The following is a 21,009-nucleotide window of genomic DNA, read 5'->3' as shown; positions in this document are numbered from 1 at the left end:
TCTCACCTTCACTCAGGCATGAGAGCTGCAGCTCCCTGGTGCAGAGGAGAGCCAAGCCCAGAGCCTGGATGCGGACTTCGTCTGGGCCTTTCTCTACTGTGCGAGTGTTTCCAGTTTTGGACCGCTGGACATGAGAGCTTTATTAGCCCACATCCCAAGTTCCTGTGAGAAGGGGTTCAGGCCAGGCCAACAATATCACAAGCTGCCTTGCACAGAGAAAGGGGAAAAAGGAAGAACCTGACCCTGGGACTCGTCTGGTTCTCGGCTCTGCTTTGAAGCTCCTGATGGCTGAGACTAGGGCCTGGCCTTCCCTCTCCTGCCTTCTCCTGCCTTCTCTCTAATATGGCTTTGCTTTGGCCTTGGGAGCTAATATACCTTTGCTCTCGAGCAGAAGATTCTGGAAGGTGGAGTTGTCCTACACGCACACACATTCCTGACCTGAGATGCTCCCTAGTGGAGAAGCACACACACTAAGGAACAATTATTAGCCACTGTGGCAGAACTGCCTTCCTGGGAGGGGAAGTCAGCACCGTAGCAGCAAGGGGTTACCTCTTGAGCCTAGTGGAAGGAGCCTGAGCCAAGACAGGAAAGATGACGTGTCCCCTCTGGGCCCAGGAACAGGGAGGAGAGGCAGCCAAGGCCCCCGGCTCTCGGCATTGAGATATCCTCAGAACTGGAGCTGGGGGTGGTTTACTGCAGGGCAGGTGCCCACTGCCCCTTTCTGGGCACTATGCTGTAGGCACAACCAATGCGCAGTCTAGGATTGCACATAGGGTTCCGCACCTGTGAAACAGTTTGCCTCTTCAGAAGGACAGGACCTCTGTGGTTCTCTCAACTGGCCAGACAGGCCAGTGAGATTTGGCAGAGGCTCTATGACCCACCAGAGCTGGGGACCTAGCTGTGCCCAGCAGCATGAGTGCCCAGAAGTCCATGTGCTGTGAGACAACGCATGGGCTTAATCCTCTTAGGGGAGAGAAGTCCAGGAGGAACCATGACCCAGAGATGCAGAGCAGAGACACTGGAGGGAGCCAAAAGACCATCAAAAGAACCCCAAGAAGTCAACCGTAGGGGCAGGAGGAAAGGCCCCAAGTCTTAGAATGTGAGAAGCTGGCTATGGGGCGTCTGCGTGCAAAAGGGGGTGCTCTGCAGGAAATACATTTGAGGTGCTAAGTGAGGAGAAGATGTTAAAGTCCTGACATGAGGGAGGAGAAGATGAGAGAAGCCAAAAGGAAGGGCTCAATTCACCATTAGAAGTGTTCGGGGCTGGAAGGGGCTTAAATCACTCTTTAGAGAGGAGACCCTCGGGAGAGTCCTTGGGCTGGGGGCGGGGTGTCCCCTCAAGGGGTGAGCCCCGGTTCTCAGCTGGAGTTGGGTGTTCCCAGTCTCCAGTGCCAACATTTGTATTACATTTCATCCTCACGACCGTGAAATGGACCATTATCGTCCCCATTTCACAGATGAAAAAGAAAAAATCAAACCTTAGGACTGTCACTAATGCAAAGTTACACCACCTATTCTCTCGGAGAGGCGGGCTGTGACTTCACACCACCTCGCTCCAAGAATCTGTCAGCCCTAGGAGCCAGCTGCCAACACCCGCCGGTGTTTCTCTGCCTTCCGCCACGGCTCTCCTTTCCTGACTGCCTTCTTTGTCTGCAGCGAGGGGGTCAAGTCGCGTCCTAGGAACCAAGATCCCGCCATTAGTTACCCCATACCCGGGCGCTAGGCCCACCCCAGGAACAGAGCCCGCAGGGGCACGGAGGGCTTTGCGGAAGGGGAAACTTAATACTGCATGGGATTGAGCTCGGGGCGGGGCCAAACTCGGGGACCGCGGGGCTGAGACTTCAGCACCTTGGAAAGCGCCGCGGGGCGGGGCTCCCGGGTAAGGGGCGGGGCGGGGCGGGGCGTACCCGAGCTCGGCCGAGGGCCCGGGAGCGCGCTCGGAGGCGCTCGCGCCAGTCCCCAGAGCGGCGCGCGGTCTGGAGCCGCGCCCTGCCCTGCGCAGGTGCGCCCGCCGCGCAGTTCCCAGCCGATCCCCGCGGCGGCGGCCTCTCGCCGCGCCCGCGCCTCCTTCCCCGCCGCCGCCGCCGCCGCCGCCGCCGCCGCCGCCGCCGCCGCCTCCGCCTCCGCGCCGCGCTCCGCCCGGATGGCCAGGGCTGTGCGGGAGAATGGCGGAGCGAGAGAGCGGCGGCCTGGGCGGGGGGGCCGCGTCCCCGCCTGCCGCCTCCCCGTTCCTGGGGCTGCACATCGCGTCGCCGCCCAATTTCAGGTGAGGCTCTCCGGCCGCCGCGCCCCACCCTTCAGCCTAAATCGATCAGCCCGGGCTCCCCCCGCACCCGCCCCGCAACACACACTCGGGAAACCGCAGAACGAGAGGGCGGCGTGGGGATGGGGTCTCTTCCCGAATCCCCGTCAGCCTCAAGTCTACACTCGTGGCCGATGCATATCCGCGGTGCGGCTCTCTCCGCCATTCCGTGTCCGAGGCGAGGAGATCCTGAGCTGGAACTGGAGGAGGGGGCGCGGAGGCCGCCTTCTCCCCGACTTTGGAGCTGCGGCGGGGCCTGGGGTCCGCGTTGAGATCCCGCAGGAGGCAGGAAGCCTAGGGCTTTGCCTGCGCCCAGTCGGAAGGCTCCTGAATAGAGGATGGCACCAGGTCGGGGTGCCCGCGGGTCCGTTTCTTGGGGCGACCGACAGCCTTGGTGCTGGAGAGAGAGTCGCAGGCCCCTCCCCCAGCCCTGCCTGGCCAAAGGGGCCCAACTCCCAGGCCTGGCGTGGCCAGGACCTTCCGTGGATTGGGACAAACACTGACCTGGTCCGGTGCGTGTAGGTACGGAACATAGGCTCAGCCTCAACCCGCGAGATCGAGGCCTGGCTGTGGGAGAGGGAGTCTGGGTTGGAGCCCTCAGAAGTAGCCGGGGATATTGGTGGGGTGCGTCCTGCCGGGGTGAGCACCCGGTACCCTGATCTAGCTCCTCCTTCAGCTCTCTCCCTGCCCCCAGTCTGGTCTTAGGCAACCGGGAGGTGGATTTCAGAGAGGTGGCAGTGGGTGTTGTGGGGTTTGGGATGGACGTCCCTCCGTCCTCATCCTGGCTGATTGGAGAGGAAGGAGAGGAGGGGTTACGGCTCCAGAGCCCCCAGAAAGAGGCCTCCATTCTCCATTGTTCCTCCTTGTAATGAGCTGGAGCCTGCCCCTCTCCTGGGGCCCCCACCCCGCCGGGCCCCAGCTGGGCTCTGGCGCCAGCCCCTCTTCTTGACCAGGGGCTTGCTGGCTCCCCAGCCCTCAGGTGGGCAGGGACCTCCAGGGATCGCTAATGGCATCATCATCAGGACTAGAAATCTCCCAGAAGGCCCCAAGCTGAGCTGCCAAAGACCAGATGGAGGAGGCCGGGCTCCAGGGCTGGGGGCTTTGTGGTTCGGGCCTCAGAGTGAGGAGGCCGAGGTCAGACTCACTGTACCCGACGTGGACTGCTCTGCCTTCACACCGATGCCTCCCTCCTTCCAGGAGGCCCCTCTGGTGGGAGAGCACAGCCCTCGGACAGACGTGGATGCGAATCCTGGCTCCACTAACTTTCTAGCTGCCTGGCCTGGGCAGCGCTCTGGTCTTTCCTGAGTCTCATCTGTTGATGAGCTAATTCACATTGATTCCTTAATGTGCATCACGTTGGCGCTCAACAAGTGTCATCCTCCACACCGGCGGGCATTGAGATGGCTCATTCCTGCTCCGGGCCTGTTCCCCGGGCTGGCCGAGGTCTCCCTCCCCACCACTCAGGGCGTCAGGATGGACCTGCCCATTTTGTAGATGAGGAGACTGAGGTTCAGGAAGGCGGGTGGCTTCCCCGAGGGCAGTCAGGGCCTGAGCTGCGTGTTCGATCCACTCTACCTTCAGGCCCTGCCTCTGGCCCGGAGGACAGCTTGGCCTCCCCGGGGGAGAGCGCTTTCCATCCCTCCCTGTCCCCGGCGGGCAGGTTATCCTGGACGCCTGAGTGACAGTGACTGGTAAGGAGGGCCCACCAGTGAGTGTGGCCAGCCCTGGGCCCGCTGGGTGAGTGTGGCACCACGCCAAGGCGGAGAGTGGGTTGGCCCTCCAGGACCCCAGGGCCTGGATGTGGAGATGTGAACAGTGAGGCCAGTGTCTCCGGCCCGAGGCCTGCCCTGCCGGCTCCGGCAGCCCCCGCTGCCCTTTCCCCATCCGCCTCTCACAGTTCTTAGCTCAGCTGGTGGAGCCCGGGTGCGGCTGCCCCTGTGGCTCTGGCCTGGCTTTGAATCCTGGCTCCATCCTCTTAGCCGCGTGCTGAGAGTGGGTGCTGAATGCCTTGGGCCAGTCTTTTCTCCACGATGCCTACTTTGGTCCCTGCTCAGGGCGGCCCTAAGACTTGGATAAGACAATACATGTTGAGTGTTTCAAGGGCTGTGAAGAGCTATATTCACGTAGAGCTGTTCTTGTGGGTATTATTTTGCGTGTGTGTGCACACGTGTATGTGCATGCATGCATGTGTGTGCACATATGCATGCGTGTGACCAAGCACCACTGTCTACTTCCAGAAGGCACAAGAAGTCAATACCTAAACTTAGGTTTGCCCGAAGCCCGGCACAGAGTAGGTGTGCAGTAAGGCGTTAGGGGTTTATTATTTAATTGGGGATGCAATTGGAGAGTTCCAAGGAGAAGAACGCTGGAAACCCTGCCACTTGGGAGGCCTTTGCTTTGCCCAGTCACCATTCTAAGCACTTTTTGTGCAGGGGCGCCTAGTCCTGCCCAGAACCACATAAACAGAATCTTGTCATTATCCCCACTTTGCAGATGAAGGAACTGAGATGGGAAGAGGTTAGATAAGTGGCCGAGGTCGCGTTCGGAGCCACCCTGGAAATAGAGGAGAGTTTGTGGAGAGGGACATGCGGTGTGGATCTGAGGAGGGCGAGCATTTGTTTGTTGAGAGTTGGTGTAAATAAACTTTGTTTTTTCTGATTCTAGAAACGCTCCAACCAGTTACTAGTAATTACCTTTGACTCTGGTGTGGGAGAGGGATTTTCATTTATTTCACAAACTTCTGTATTCTTTGAGTTCTTATTTTTACCATAAGCATAAGTTACTTCTGTCACCTAGAAAAGAATAAAAGAAAATTGGACGGTAAAGCGATACATGTTCATTTTAAGGAAATTCTGTGAGAGAATTTAGAAGCTTAGCTGCAGACTCCTTGAGCTCGGTGGTAGGAGGAAGAGAGGGGAGACAGTGGCACAGTCCGCGTGAGAGGCTCGTGGGGAGTCCAGTGAGCGGCCGCCCGGGGTGTGCGGGAGGCGGCGTGGAGGAGGGGACCTTGGAGACCAGCTCGTCCGGCACCCCCCTTCCTTAGGGGGAGACAAGAGAGGCTGAGCGGGTTCTGGAGCACACACAGCAAGCTGCAGTGGAGCTGGGGCGGCACCGGGTCTCAGGACTCCTTGGACACGATGCTCATGTTCTGGCCCCCTGCTGCCTGGGGGGACGGGAGCCCAGGGCCCCAGGGTTCTGTGCACTCAGCGAGAACTTGCGGGAATTCCCAGTGGTTAGGATTCCACACTGGCACCGCCGAGGGCCTGGGTTCGATCCCTGCTCAGGGAACTAAAATCCTGTAAGCTCTGCCGCCCGGCTCTCCACCTCACCCCCAAAAAACCCAAGTGCTTGCACTCAGCCGGGCTCACTGCGACACTCCAGAGGCACAGACGAGGGCCTGGCCTGTCGTGCGGGCGGCGACATGGTCTATGTGGTCGGACAGACAGGCGGAAGGTGAGCTGGTGACTCGGGTCAGGGGCCTGGAGGGGCCCTGGGTCAGGGCCGGGTCAGCTCAGCGCAGGCCTGGGGGGCGAGTGGGGGTCAGCCAGGAGGAGGGGTGAAGAGGGAGGGGGCTGACAGGGCATGTGACTCCCAGGCTGGCCCGAGCGCGGGGACCGGGAGGCCGGGTGGCCGCTGGGAGACCGACCGTCATGCGGGTGTGGACGGGGCTCAGGGGAGGGACATTTGGAGGGTCGATTAGCCCACCTGGGAGGGATCCAGGGGAGGTGGGAGGGGAGAGAGGCGTCTGGGATGAGGCCGGTCCCGAGGAAGGGGGTGCCCCGTGGGAGACGAGAGGCTTGGCGGGAGGGGTGATGACGTCACTTGAGGCTGAGGCTGAGGTTGCTGATCGTGGGGGGACCCAGTTAGAGGGTTCAAGCAGGCAGCTGGTCTGGGGTCTGGAGCTCAAAGGGGAGGATGGGGCTGGGGCCACAGACCCTGGGAGTCTCCGCTCAGAGAGCGGGCGATGGCCTGAAGCCTCAGGAGGAACATCGTACCCGGAGGGGACAGAGTGAAGGGAGAGGCCGGGAACCAGCCACATTTGGGGGGCAGGGAAAAGCTGCTGCTCTTGGGGCCAGCCCAGCCCAGGCCCTGGGCAGCGCCCCGAGACGGCTGCGATGAGCCTCCAGTACAGGAGACGGAACGTGGACTCTCCTCACGCAGACGGCTGTGGCCAAGGCAGGATTTCACCCCCAGTAACTGGATGTCAGAAGTTGAGCCCCTGGCCCCGACCCCCCTCTAGGCGCTCTTGTGTCCAGGGCGCCGTCTCTGCACCTGGCCCTGCTCTTGGATTCAGTCAAGAAATCTCTAGGCGCATCCACCGTGGGCCTTACCCGGCCCCAGGGACACAGGCAGGGCCCAGGGCCTGGGTCCACTAGCGCTGCTTCTAACAAGCATTTATTTAGTACCTGCAGTATACGGGGCCCTGGGCTTCACGTGCGGAGCAGAGCGAAGGTGGGAGTCAGTTACCTCAGAAGCCCGGCTCTATGAGGGGCAGCTGCTGGGGGCTGTGAGCCAGAGTGGACTTGAGAAGACCCCCCAGATCCCACCGCGTCCCACAGCTGTGTCTGTGTCAGGTTCTCTTCTGTGTGTGAGTCATCACGTGGAGCCATAAGGTGACACGTTCTGTCTTCTGCTTATTGTATTAGTTCCCATTTTCAACATTAATGCACAGACTTTATAACGTTCATCCCAAAGAGCGAGCAATGCTCCCTCCTCTGGAGGACCCCGCATGCCAGACTCGGCGGTGGTTTCCATGATGAGGACACACACCCTTGTGTAGAAAGGCTTTTCCAAGGTTGGGATGGTTTCCAAAGGATAGTTTCCCAATAGTTGAGTCACCAGATCCCGGAGTTCTTGCTCTGTATCAGCACCAAAGTATTTGAACAGCTTAGATGCTTGCTAACCCCAAGTAGCGGCTTCCCGGGTGGCGCTAGTGGTGAAGAACCAGCCTGCCAGCGCAACCAGGCTTCCCTGGGGGCTCAGATGGTAAATAATCCGCCTGCAGTGCAGGAGACCTGGGTTCCATCCCTGGGTCGGGAAGATCCCCTGGAGGAGGAAATGGCAACCCACTCCAGTATTCCTGCCTGGAGAATCCCGTAGGCAGAAGAGCCTGGCAGGCTACAGGCCATGGGGCTGCAAAGGGTCAGACATGACTGAGCTCAACCCCAAGGAGGGGCGTCCGTGTGGGGCTTGTTTTCTTGGGTTGGATTCAGTTTTCAGTGAAGATGACCCCAGTGTGGACACGGTTGGGAAAGGAATTCCAGACCAGAGGAGAAAACCCAGCCTGACCCCAGGGTCCACCAGAGCTGGGGGTGGGATGGAGAGGGGACCGTGCGGGTGAGGCTGGGCCTGGTGCCCCCCTCTCTGCCGTCTCAGCCAGCACCATCTTCCCAGAGGCCCCCACATCCTGTCCCAGCCTGGCGCAGGCAGGGTGCGGGGCACCTACAAGTCGGGCTGAAGAGAGAACCGGCTTCGAGCTTTCCGAAGGGGAAGTCTAGAAAGACCTGGGGACAGCAGCGTTTCCCTCATCCAACAGCAGTCACTGAGCACCTGTCATGTCAGGCCCCCGCGCGGTGCCGCCCTCATGGGCCTCTCAGGGGAGCCCGCCTCTGGTCACAGAGCCCACAGGGAAATTCCCAGTGACCCCCCACCCCAGGATGCCTGCGAGGGGGGCCTGGCCCACAGCGGGGCTCTTCGGCCCAATCAGGGAGCCAGTGGGGCAGGTGCCTAAGAGTTGGGAGGGTGGGAGGTGGGGGCAGGATCCACAGGTGAGAATTTGGGCCCCTTCACCTAAGGATGGGGGAAGCTGTTAGGATTCTGAGCTGGGGACGGGTGACAAAACCAGACTTGTATTTCGTGTGTTGGTTTTGGTGGCCCCTCAGAGAATGGCCTGTGGGGAGCCCAAGGGAGGTGGGGAAGCTGCTCGGAGCAGGGCAGCCCCAGGCTCGGGTTCGAGAACCCCTGGGCAGCCATGCTCAGCCCTCAGAGGGCGGCCGGCGGGACCCCTGGAGCGCAGCTGACCCCATCATAGCGGGGTCTCATACATCGTGGCCGGGACCCAAGGTGGGTCAGCTGGCACCCTGACCTCCCTCCCCAGGAGCCAGGAACAGGAAGAGCCTCTGGGCAGCCAGATGCCTGGCTGGGATTTGGCATTGCTCAGCTTGAAGCCTCAGCACTTTACCATTTAACGCTTGCTTGGCAGGCACTGCTAACTCCGCCTCCTCCTGGGTGGAAACAGCAGCTTAGAAAGAGCTGCTGTTGGTGGAATGCAGATGTGACTGACGTTCACGTGGCAAGGGAAAGGCCATGACGTAAACATTGAAACACAGGAGGCTGGTCTGTCTGTTTAGGGGAGCTTGGCTCAGGCAGGGGGAGCCTGAGGGTGGCACGTTCGGAGGACAGTGAGCAGCAGGCAGAGGGGAGGACGGGGGTGCCAGAGTGGGAGGCGATGAGGTTAACTCAGAGGAGGGGCCTGGGTGACAAAGATTGATGCCGAGGTTGGGGGTGGGCTCGAGAGACCAAACACTTGCCGTAGACTCACCAGATGCTAGTGTGGATGAGCCCTCGTGACCCGTCTCACCCGAACGGGCGAGCAGGTCTGAGTGATGACGCAGCTGCCTCCGAAGGGCTGGGGTTCCTAGATCTAGAGGCAAAACCGGGGACCCGACCTGCGGCGGGTCGTGTGGTTCAGCCTGAGCCGTCTTCTGGCGCTCCGGGGCCGGTTTCCATGGGGAAGGTGGGGCAGTGGGCTCAGGAGGGGACCTCCCTCCTTCTTTCCGGCCCCTGCTGCCCCCCTGCCCTCCATCTTTTCCTTCCTCCTGCAGGAGCTGCCCTCCTTGAACTTGGAGGGACCAAGGGTCTGTATGGCTTTCCCTCCACAAAGGGCCTCCTGGGGCTTCAGCTGAGAGACCCAGAACTCCTGGTGCCTGGATAAGCAGGAGGAAAGGGCAGGGAATGGGGCGGTGGAGAGGTGGGCAGAGGTGGACGTTGAGGGGAGTGGGTGTGACTTGCAAAGAAGACTCCAGGGTCAGTCCAGCCCCTGATCGTTAGTCGGGACCTCCTCACATAATTTACACACACTCCATTCGGTTAAGTTTACCAGCACCCAGATGGGGTCCTCATCTTACATATGGGGAAGCTGCAGGCCTATGGCATCTTCTGTCTCAGCCTTAGTGTTCCTCATCTGTAAAATGGGCAGAATAAAACCATCTTCTAAGGCTGGAGTGAGGATGAAGGGGGACGCAGAGCATCAAGAAGGTTGGTGGCCAGGGCATGGCAGCTGCTCCTCATAAGGGAAGGAGTCGAGATTTGATCTCAGGCCTCCTGCGTCTGAGCCTGGTATGGTGGCCATTCCACCATCTTGCCTGGCCTAGGAGTAAAGTGAGATTGAGGAGCTCCGTGAACCCACCCCACCGGAGCCAGGGGTCAAGTACAGGCTGTTGAGGCCCAGCCCAGGGCTCTGTCCACCACTGCCCTCGGTGACCCTCACTGCTCATGTGTAGAGGCTGAAACAGCTGTCCCTGCCTGCCCCCCCAGACCTGCCTCCTGGGAAGCAAGAATATCGGGTGATGCTAAGATTGCGTGTGTAGAAATGATCTGAGAAGCCCCGGCCCGAGGTCCAAGCCAGACCCTGCAGGTCTGCTGCGAACACTCTGGTCTGAGAGGAGCTGTGGAGACTGAGGCTGTCCCGGACAGACATCAGCAGACACAGACTGAGTGCCTATTGTATGCAAGATGACCTCACCAGCTCTGCCCTCCAGACTTTGCTGGGGGCAGGGGGTGGGGGGAACCTTTATTCTTCACCTGCTGGGTGCAGGGCGCGGGTGGGTTGTGAGCTCTGTCTACTTTGGAGCCTCCTGAGAGGACGGGAAGGGTGCTTGACGCAGGTCTCTTTCCCTCCACTCCTTCACACTGCCTTCCCTCCACGCACAGTGAGCACTGCCTGGAGGGCTGTTAGGCGCTGACACCGGGAACCAGGAGGGCTTCCTGGAGGAGGGGGCTTAACCGAACCTTCTCCCAGCAGGCACAGGTTGACAGCCTGCCACATACTTCATCCAAGCACTGGGTTAGACGCTTGGGAGGCAGATGCAAGAGATAGGCCATCACACACAGAGTTGGCAAGAGGAGTCGCGAGCAGAGGGTGGTGTTTCTTCGGACAGCTCTGCCTCGTCATGGTGGGTGTGGGCGGAGTGATGTGCAGGCATGGGGAAACTGAGGCAGACAGGCCAGGGTGGAGGCCTGGGACTGCAGAGGCAGGAGCTAGGCCAGGCTGGGCAGTGAGGACAAGAACATGCAGATGTGTGCAGGGGTCCCAGGCCCCCAAGGGGGCATCCGAAGGCACGTCTGGGTTAGATACCCAGTGGTCCTGCCGCCGCCTGGTGCCAGCTGAGTCCAGGGGTGCCTTCTCCGTGATGGGCCAGGCTGCCAGTGTGTGTTCCCCACCAGATCAGTACCACTGCAAACGGGTTCTCGGCCCAGGATCAGAGATGCCACCCTGCGCCAGACCACGCAGGGCTGCCCTGGCTTCCTCCCCAGCCTGCCCCTACCTCCACGCCCTCCCCCAGCCCGGGGAACCTCAGCCCATCAGAATCCCTCCACACCGCTCCTCCAGGGGTCTTCCAGCTTCTGCTGCTGCCGCCCCGCGGTGCCTGGAGGCTCTTGGGCCCTCCGGCTGCCCTTCCTGCCCTGCCCTTAGCCCCCGCCTTGGCGCCTCTTTTGCCTCCAGGCACTTCCTGGACGGAAGGACAGAGCCCTGGGGAAGGGGGCCGGGTTCTGTCTGCACCCAGGTGGGCAACAGAAGACGCCTAGACCCACCCCAGGCAGCGCTGTCTAGGAAACATGCCTGATGAGCTGCGGGGGCTGAGCATCCCTTTGTGGAGATTGGAATCACAGCCCCCCCCACCCCCACCTCACCACCAGGAGCCCTACTTGTGCTGCTGGCCCTTTAAAAGCAGATCCGGGGCTGGCTTTTGGGGGGAAACAGCCCAGATTTCTGCCATCTGCGTCCAAGCCTGGGCCAGGGAGGGGGGGCCACCCCAGCCCCGGACAGGATCGGGGCATTGGAAGGGCAGGTGGAGCCCGGCATTGATTGCAGTAACCTGATCCCGCGGGGGAGGCGGCCGCGACAGCAGCGGCTGCGAAGGGCCGGGGGAGGAAGCTGCCTGCAGCTGAGGGCTGGCGGGGCAGAGCTGGGGTCGGCAGCCAGCCGCTGCCTCCTCTCCCGGCCCATCTATTTTTAATGAGCTCCCCAGGCTTCTGCAGCGGGCTGGACGCAGAAAGGCAGGCCCAGGCGGCGGAGGCCGGAGGCCCCAGCCCTGCCCCGAGCCCTGGCCCCCGCCCCCACCCTTCTGGGCATGAGAGGACGGCCCTGGGGCCCCTCAGCCCCCCGGCCGGGCAGGGCTCTCCATGCAGCTGGTGCTGAAGATGGATTCGAGCCCAGACAATGACAGCTGGTTGGAGGATCAGTGGGAGCGCTGGTAGGGGTTTGGGGACCGGCATTGGGGAGGGGGAAGCTCTGGGGCGGCTCCATTGGGCTCCGGGTCTCTGATCAGGTGGAGGCCAGAGGCAGGGGATGTGGCCTCCTCGGGCCCCCCGGGGCTGAGCCCACCACCTCTCCTGGATGACCTTGGCCTAGTGGGTCTCCGTTCTCTATGCCTCAGTCTCCTGGTCTTCTTGAGGAAAAGACTCCCAAGAATTCTCCCCAAGAAGAATTCTCCCCAATTTCCTTAACAGAGTTCTCCCACTGTCCCACCCACACCAAACCAGGCAGATACCCAGGACTGGGGCTGAGTAGGGGCTGGCACAGCCCTCCACTCTGGGGTGGGGGGCGCAGGGCCGGCCTGGGGGTGAGAGGGTCCTAGTACAGCCAGTTAGAGTTCCCATGCTTTGGGTGGGGTCTCCTGAGTCCAGCACACCTCCAGCTTAAGCCAGTCCGGCCATGGGCAACCTCCTGTTCAGGGCCCACATGCCAGGCAGGAGGATTTTGCGTTCGAATTGATGAGACCAAGAGCACAGAATAGGGGCGCCGTCGTTCCTAGAACTGGATGGGACAAGATTGACACCGGGTTCCCCTTCACCTGCTCCCAGGGCTTCCGAGGAGCGGGACCTCCTGGGCCGGGGACACGGAGCGCCCCTCCGAGCTGGGGCGGGGCCTCTGCCAGCACCCTGGGTTCTGTCCCCTAGGTGCACAGGGAGCCCCCACTTCTGGCCTCCCTTGGAGTCGCTCCTCGACGCTCTTGCCTCCTCCATGAGTGAACTGGAGTCAAGTCAATGCCTTGACTCTGGGAGCCATTTCTTTGGCAGAGCCCAGGCTCTGACCAGCTGGGCCTTCCAGGCACAGCCTCTGGGTTGACAGCAGGGTGGACAGCTCCCAGCTGGGTAGAGCTAGAGGGACCCAGAGCCCTCCCTTCCGCTGCCACGCTGGAGACCTGCCTTTTGATCTGAGCCTCAAACTTACCCTAACCCTTTGCACTGAAGCAGGCAGACCTCAGGTCCCATCCCCTGGTGACATGTCTTCGAGGGGCCACCCCTCTGAAGAGGTATGGGGGAGGCCTCAGGGTCCTCAGCCCACCGCCAGCAGTCCCGAGTGGTAACTTTGGCTTCTTGTCCCCACCAGGCTCACCCATGACATCAGCCTGGAGGAGTTTGAGGATGAAGACCTCTCCGAGATCACCGATGAATGTGGCATCAGCCTGCAATGCAAAGACACCTTGTCCTTACGGGTAAGGGTGGGGTGGGCAGGATGGGTAGGGTTAGGAGGGAGGGTATCCCTGTATCTAGAGGGGCTCTCGGGGTCCGTGTGGTACTCCTATCTAAGGAAATAACATGCAGGACAATGCTTGGCACATCTTGAGTGCTCAGATTTTTTAATTTATTATGTATTTATTTATTTTGCCAGGGGCAAAGGCAGGAGACAGCTCCTTCAACTGCCCATAAGAAGGGAGAGAGCAGGAAGTCTTGAGGCCTAGGACAGTAGCAATTAGGACCCAGAATAAAGGGAAGGCTCAGGACTACCCTAAATCCTTTCCAAAGCTTCCTTGGCAGAGGGCCTGAGGCAGTGCAGGGTGGAGTCCAGTGGAATCTGCAGTGCTTTGGGGCAGGAGAAGAGAGCCAGGGCACTCCCTCGGCTACCGTTGCACAGAACACACCACACAGCGTCGCCGACCCCCTCTGGCCCACTGTCCTAAAGGTCCCTCTGGAAGGTTAATCCAGCTCTGCTGCTCTGGGCCCCCATGGCTTTGCCATAGGACAAATGGCTCTCTCAGCTGTCAAAGGTCTGAATTCTCCCTGGAGGGAGGTCCCCAGCATCTGGGGAGACCCAGTCAGACAGAGATCCCTCATGTCTCTTCAGAACAGGGAAAAGGGGCCATGGACCAGGAGATGGGAAGCAGGCATGCAGCTAGGTTGCAGAGCCCAGAGTTTCTCTCAGCCCCCAGGAGGGTGGGTGGCCAGAGTAGACATGCTTTGGGAGAATGGTAGCAAAGGAGAGCTGTAGTGTGAGTTGGGGTGGGGTGCCTCTGTGTTGACCTCCTTTTACCCCCAGAGAGTCTGTAAGCCCTTCCAGGCAAGAGGAAACGGGGGGTAGGGGAAACCCTACAGTATGCTGGACCCCAAGCCCCCACCCTCTGGCCAGGCCTAGAGGGGATGGAGGCAGAGGCCACTTATTCTGGACTAACACAGCTTCTTTAAGGTCACTCATCAGCTTGGGACTCCCACACCATCCTCTTGGCTGACTTGTAGGAGCAGAGCCTTGGAGAGGGTGGTCTTTGCAACCAGCGGACCTGAGGCAGTACTAGCTCGAGGTGTACCCTGTGGAGCCTTAGCCAAGCTCCAGGGGGCTATCATGTTTTCTTGCCAGTAAATCCTCGCCTCTCTGGGAAGCTGGGAGGCAGTTAACTGTTGAGGGAATTGGGAGAGTCAGGGGATCTGTCCAAGGTGCCAGGGAATTAATGGCAGGCCTGGAACTAGAACGGAGCTCTGGACTGTCAAAGTTAGGCTGGTCTGAGAGAAGACCTCAGGTTGGAGGGTCCTCAACCTGACGGAGGAGGGTGTGGATGCCACTGCCTCGGGCGGGTGCTCGCCACTTGCTCCTCCCCGCCCGGCATCCGTCTTCCGGACACGCTCGGGTCCTCCTGTCCGCACTGCGGCCCTCCGGGCTGAGACTGTTTCCTGAGTTTTCCTTACTGCCCGCTTCAAAAACTAACCCCGGTCTCCATCCCTTGTGGGGCCCTGAACTCCTCGGCGACCCCTCCGTCCCCATGGCAACAGCGGTGACCTCACTCTGGGCTCGGTTTACTACTCGGGTGAGGTTACCGGCTGTTGCCAAGGGAACGAGGGGGGTTGCAAAGAGTCGGAAAGCGGGGGACCGTGGGGGCGGGGAGCGGTGTGGACTGCCAAAGGTGAGGACTGACATGCGGAGGAGGCGGCGGCCTCGCGCGTCCTCGAGGGGGCAGGAGGGCATGGCTCCCTCTCGCGGGCCTCCTTTGCTCGCTCCCCGTCTCCCCCTCTTTGCGGCCTCGGAATGGGCTCGCCCGCGCCGGGTGTGGGGAGGAGGGAGGTGGGGGGCGGTGCTCGGCCTCCTGGCCCCACCCCCGCCCGGCCCCCTGACGCCCCTCCGTTCGCGCCGCGCAGCCCCCACGAGCCGCGCTGCTCTCCGCGGGCGGCGGCGGCGGTGGGGGGAGCCGGCTGCAGGCCGAGATGCTGCAGATGGACCTGATCGATGCGGCGGGGGACACTCCCGGCGCCGAGGACGACGACGAGGAGGAGGAGCGCGCTGCGCGGCGGCCTGGAGCGGGGCCGCCCGAGGCCGAGCCCCGCCAGGAGACGGCGCCCCGCGGCCAGAGCCAGGGGCAGGGCCAGGGCCAGGGCCCGGGAGGCGGAGACACATACCGGCCCAAGCGACCCACCACGCTGAACCTTTTCCCGCAGGTGCCGCGGTCTCAGGTGAGGCGGGGGCGGGGCCCAGGGGGCGGGGCTGAGGGGCGGGGCTCCGGCAGGTGTCCTCAGGGTCCCGGCGCGGGCCGCGGAGTGGGCAGGGCTTCGAGAGTTGGAGAAGTCTCCAGCCTGGTGATGCTTGGCGTAGCTTTCCGAGGGGAAGGTCCCTAGAGAGGTGATCGCTGAAGGCAAGCAGAATCCACCCTAAGTGAGACGAGCCGAATGGTCTAGCTGGTTTGGATCCTCGTGATGAGACGTGGAAGGAATGTAGGGGCTGAGAGGGGCAGGGGGATGATGCTGCTGGAGAGGCAAGTAGGAGATTAAGAGAACAGGGGTTGCCAGGGTGTCGGGGTTCCTGGTGAACGTGGAGCAAAAGCAGGGCCTGGAGAAAAGGGCACGTGAGGTGGCCGCGTGGGAAAAGTCAGGGGAAGTTGTGAGGAGTTGCGGCCGGGGAGCAGCCGCTGCTTTGAAATTCGGGCAGCTGGGAATTCCCGGGAGGCTGGGAAGAAAATGGGAGGCGGAGCTGCTGGGCTGGGCTGGGGGCCTAGGGCCCCTGGGCTGGGTGGCTGGATGCCAAGGAGGGTTGAATGGGATGGGGGAGAGCCGGCCGTGGACCATTGTCTCCCAGGCCCAGTCTGGGGAGGTTCAGAGGAGCAGCTCGGGGAGCTGGGGCTGTGGGTGGAGGGTGCAGGGGCTGCAGATAGAGGCTCGGTCCCTTTCCCAGGATCCTCTCTGGTGGGTTTTGGCAGCCAAACTCATGAATGTGCAAGCCTGCGAGAGTGTTCTCAGGGGAGGGGACCTAAGGTGTCTGTAGGAAGCCTTGTATATAGGCATTGTGGAGAGGGGTCCCAGGGGCAGGAGATCCAGGAAGGAGGGCCTCTGACAGTTACATCTGTCATTCTTCTGTCATGTGCTCCTGGCGAGGAGAGTGGGGGAACCGAGTCCTGGAGCCATCGTTTGTATGAATCATCCCAGTCCCCCAGGCCAGCTGCCAGGGAGACCCTTCTTCCTGCCCCTTTCAGGCTCTATGAGCACGTCCCTGCCCCTTCCCTAGGCCATGGCTTCCCAGGCTCCAGGGGAGCTGGGCTGGGAGTGAGCCTCTTCCCTGTAAACCCTCCAGGTCTGAGACCTTGGGGTCTGGCTCTGTCCCTGGATGGCTCTGGCTCCCCTCCCCACTCACCACCACTCATGTTGGCCACGGCCACTTTCGTTGAGGCCGTTGAGAGCATCTCCCTGAGGCCCAGCCAGCTTCCCTGGGCCGGGGGGTGGGCTGTGACTTGCCACCCTTCCTGCCTGCGCCAGGGGGCTGAGGCCCTTGGCAAAGTGGTAGGGAGGCAGGGGCAGCAGCAAATGGGCTAGGGCTGGCCCGGGTGGGGGCGGGGCGGGGCCGGGGCCTCCCTGTGCCGGGCACTGGAGCGCCTCTGTCACAAGGGCCTTTTGTTCCCTGCACAGGACACATTGAATAATAACTCTCTGGGCAAGAAGCACAGTTGGCAGGACCGGGTGTCGAGATCATCCTCGCCGCTGAAGACAGGTAAGTGGGGACCCTTACCCTTGCCAGAACCCCAGCCGTGGTCGGCAACGGCGGGGCCCCGCGGGGAGGCCCCCCTTGCCTTGGTGCCTGTGTCCTGGTGGCCCAAGGGCCGGTGAGGGCGCCGCCTTCAGCCCCTCCCCGCCTGCTCTCCAGGGGAGCAGACGCCTCCGCATGAGCACATCTGCTTGAGCGATGAGCTGCCGCCCCCCAGCAGCCCCGCGCCCACCAAGGATCGAGGCACCTCCACGGACAGCCCCTGCCGCCGCAGCGCCGCCACGCAGATGGCGCCTCCCGGTGGGCCCCCTGCTGCCCCCACGGGTGGCCGGAGCCACTCGCACCGAGACCGCATCCACTACCAGGCAGACGTGCGGCTGGAGGCCACCGAGGAGATCTACCTGACGCCGGTGCAGAGGCCCCCGGACCCTGCGGAGCCCGCCTCCGCCTTCCTGCCGCCCGCCGAGAGCCGCATGTCGGTCAGCTCCGACCCCGACCCCGCCGCCTACCCCGCCAGCGCCGGGCGGCCACACCCGTCTATCAGCGAGGAAGACGAGGGCTTCGACTGCTTGTCGTCCCCAGAGCGGGCCGAGCCGCCCGCGGGAGGATGGCGCGGGAGCCTGGGGGAGCCGCCGCCGCCTCCGCGGGCCTCGCTGAGCTCGGACACCAGCGCCCTGTCCTACGACTCGGTCAAGTATACGCTGGTGGTGGACGAGCACGCGCAGCTGGAGCTGGTGAGCCTGCGGCCGTGCTTCGGCGACTACAGCGACGAGAGCGACTCGGCCACCGTCTACGACAACTGCGCCTCTGCCTCCTCCCCCTACGAGTCGGCCATCGGGGAGGAGTACGAGGAGGCCCCCCGGCCGCGGCCCCCCGCCTGCCTCTCGGAGGACTCCACCCCCGACGAACCCGACGTCCACTTCTCCAAGAAGTTCCTGAACGTCTTCATGAGCGGCCGCTCTCGCTCCTCCAGTGAGTGGGCAGCAGGGAGCTGCGGCGGGACCTGGGCGAGGTGTCCCCGGGAGGCGGCCCCAGGTCCGTCTAGTCAAGGCATTCGGGCCCAGACCAGCCTCTCCCAGCTTGTCCCCCTCGCCTACAGGTGCGGAGTCCTTTGGGCTCTTCTCCTGCATCATCAACGGGGAAGAGCAGGAGCAGACCCACCGGGCCATATTCAGGTAAAGAGCTGAGGCTCGGGGTTGGGCAGGCAGGAGCTGGCCACACCCTCCTGGCCTCCACCATCACCACGTGGCCTAAACCAGCCCCTGCACTCAGCCCCAGGAGGCCAGTGTCCACTCTCTAGGAACCTGGAGTTCAGACACAGAGTGAAATGTATTTGCTGCCAGAGCCCAAGAGGGTGCCCAGCAGACACCCCTAACCACACTTTAAAACCCACCAGCCCCTCTCCCTCCCCCATGTGGAAATAGTCGCTACCCATGACCCCTCACTTAGAACTTCACTGTAGCTCAGACAGTAATGAATCTGCCTGCAATGCCAAAGGGTTCGATCCCTGGGTCAGGAAGATCCTCTGCAGAAGGGCATGGCAACCCATTCCAGTATTCTTGCCTAGAGAATCCCATGGACACAGGAGCCTGGCGGGCCACACTCTATGAAGTCGCAAAGATTTAGACACAGCTGAGTGACTCACACTATTACCACCATGACCTCTCACAGTTGACCTGTGGCCTTGCTCCCTTGGCTGTGATTTCCTCGGTGGCAGATGTGTGTCTGATTGATCTCGGTCCTCTCCTCCCGGCTCCAGGAGTCATGGGCACATGGGATGCTGTGCAAAAGTTTATTGAACCAGTGATGTCAATGTAGCTCCCCGACCCCAGAGCAGGGTGGGGTAACAGATGTCTGGTTGAAGGGGCCCAGGTGGTGTATTCCTCACGGGCCCTCGATGGGGACAGGTTTGTGCCTCGACATGAAGACGAACTCGAGCTGGAAGTGGACGACCCTCTGCTGGTGGAGCTGCAGGCCGAGGACTACTGGTACGAGGCCTACAACATGCGCACGGGAGCCAGGGGCATCTTCCCTGCCTACTACGCCATTGAGGTCACCAAGGAGCCTGAACACTTGGCAGGTAGTGTTCCTTCCCTGCCCTGGCGCCCTGGGGCCCCCATGTCAGCCCCGCCCCCATCACTCCTGGGCAGATCGGTGCTCCAGATCTCAGCCTCCCGGGGAGGGGGCCCAGCAGCGGCGGCTTCAGATCCATCTCACAATTGAGAAAAGTGAGCCGCAGCCCAGCAGGGTCAACCCTGGGGGGTGCTGGGGAGCCGGGAGACAGGGGTGACCCTCTGTGGGTCTGCTTGCTACTCATTCCACACTTGCTTTCCAGCCCTGACCAAAAACAGCGACTGGGTGGACCAGTTCCGGGTGAAGTTCCTGGGCTCAGTCCAGGTCCCCTATCACAAGGGCAATGACGTCCTCTGTGCCGCTATGCAAAAGGTAGCCGCTCCGCTGGGGAGGGCGCCCACCCCCGGCCCTGTCTCCCAGCCTCTCCTGGGGAGAGGGGCGCCGGCCTGACGTCCAGTCCTGCACCCACAGATTGCCACCACCCGCCGGCTCACCGTGCACTTTAACCCGCCCTCCAGCTGCGTCCTAGAGATCAGCGTGCGGGGCGTGAAGATCGGCGTCAAGGCTGACGACTCCCAGGAGGCCAAGGTGATAGCCCGGTGCCCCCCTCCCCGCTCTCCTGCCAGACTCCCAACCTGTGTCCTCTCGGGCTGACGACCACCCTCTTCTCTTCTCCCTCCTGTAGGGGAATAAATGTAGCCACTTTTTCCAGTTAAAAAACATCTCTTTCTGCGGATACCATCCAAAGAACAACAAGTAAGATCTGAGGGGAACGGGGCGGAGGCAGGCGTGCTGGCTCAGGGTGCCTGTGGTCCAGCCTGGGGCCTGGCGCGCACCCCAGTGCCCCGAGCCCCCACCCCACCCAGATGGACTGCTGTCCCTCCGCAGGTACTTTGGGTTCATTACCAAGCACCCTGCTGACCACCGGTTTGCCTGCCACGTCTTTGTGTCTGAGGAATCCACCAAAGCGCTGGCAGAATCTGTGGGGTGAGTGTGTGCGTCCTGCTGAGCTCCCAACCCTGGCCTGAGGGCCCCAGCACATTCCTCAGGCTCGGCAACAACCCCCCAGTCCTCCCAGCGCCTCTGCACAGCATCCTTAGCTCACGGAGGGAGGGCTGGGTGGTCCTACGGTCCTGGCTTTCCCTTTCTTCAGTTGCAGTCTTACTCAGGAAGCACCACGTGTCGAGAACAGAGCTGAGCAGCTCTGACCGGGGCGGGGGTGGAAGACAGAGCCCGGAATAGGGACCCCAACGCTCCGGGTGAAAACCGCGGGTGGAGATCCTGCCCCTGCCAGGTGACTCCTGGGTGTCTGCCTGCCTCCTAGGAGAGCGTTCCAGCAGTTCTACAAGCAGTTTGTGGAGTATACCTGCCCCACAGAAGACATCTACCTGGAGTAGGGTGGCATCCCCAGGCCAGGGCCAGGACAGCGGGCTGCTGACAGGACGTGGCACGGCTGGAGGGGGCACCTGCCCCCGCCAGAGGGGGGGGCGGGGGGCTGCTGGCCAGGGTGGGGGAGGGCCGGGGTTACGGGCAGAGGCAAATGCAGTCTATTGTAATATATGGGGTTAGATTCACCTATGGAGGACGGTGTGGGCTGCCCGGGGGTTGGGAGGGCGTGGGGCTGGGGAGAGGATGAAGCCTCTGGCCAGGACAGGGTGCCCGTCCTAGCAGCAGAGGGCTGTCTCATCTTGGGCCTCCCTCACTTCCCCTGCCAGGGCCTCTGGCCATCGGCTCCTGCCTTGACAAAGCCCATGCCACCTGCAAGTGCCCACCCCAGCCCTGCCCCCACCCCCAACCCCCAGCCCCGGGGCCCCGAGCTCAGCCCCTCCCGAGGACTCTGGTCAGGAAACGACCGCAGGTGGGGGCACCGTCCCCGTTCCCAGCTCTGTCACCGGCGTGGCCTCTGGACCGACAGCTCCCACCGCCAACCCCACTGGCGCACTGGCCCCCTGGCAGGCGTGGGGTCCCACAGGGAGGGGAGAGCATGGCAGCGGGGGCCCTGCCTCGGCAGGAAAAGGAGGCTCCGCCGTGGCCCGGGCCACCCAGGGCCTCTGGGCTGCTTCAGCTGTAGCCCCATCCAGGTCCTGTGACCCCGGCCTCAACTATTAAAGTGCCATTTCCTGTCGGGACAGAGCTGAGTGTCATCTACTTGGACCGCCACCCCCCCAACTTC

At 62.1% G+C, this 21,009-nt stretch overlaps 1 protein-coding gene across 2 annotated transcripts; it reads left to right on the top strand.

The window, feature by feature from the left end:
• The first annotated feature begins 1,935 nt into the window (after window positions 1-1,935).
• On the top strand, window positions 1,936-20,969 carry MAPK8IP1 (mitogen-activated protein kinase 8 interacting protein 1). Of its 2 annotated transcripts, none has more exons than XM_020870171.2 (12): window positions 1,936-2,266; window positions 12,918-13,023; window positions 14,933-15,244; window positions 16,688-16,769; window positions 16,923-17,735; window positions 17,863-17,938; window positions 18,671-18,843; window positions 19,099-19,208; window positions 19,308-19,424; window positions 19,522-19,592; window positions 19,725-19,823; window positions 20,161-20,969. In XM_020870171.2, exons 1-12 carry the CDS (start codon window positions 2,166-2,168, stop codon window positions 20,231-20,233), a joined length of 2,133 nt encoding a protein of 710 aa, XP_020725830.1. In that variant the 5' UTR covers window positions 1,936-2,165; the 3' UTR covers window positions 20,234-20,969. The 2 variants fall into 2 exon arrangements, with proteins under 2 accessions (XP_020725830.1, XP_020725831.1); XM_020870172.2 differs by lacking the exon at window positions 1,936-2,266 and adding an exon at window positions 11,297-11,778.
• The last annotated feature ends 40 nt before the right edge of the window (window positions 20,970-21,009 follow it).

The sequence above is a fragment of the Odocoileus virginianus genome, chromosome 10, assembly GCF_023699985.2.
Source record: "Odocoileus virginianus isolate 20LAN1187 ecotype Illinois chromosome 10, Ovbor_1.2, whole genome shotgun sequence".
Classification (NCBI taxonomy): Eukaryota; Metazoa; Chordata; class Mammalia; order Artiodactyla; family Cervidae; genus Odocoileus; species Odocoileus virginianus.
Note: the sequence above shows the minus strand (reverse complement) of the source record. Positions and strands in the feature narration are given on the sequence as shown.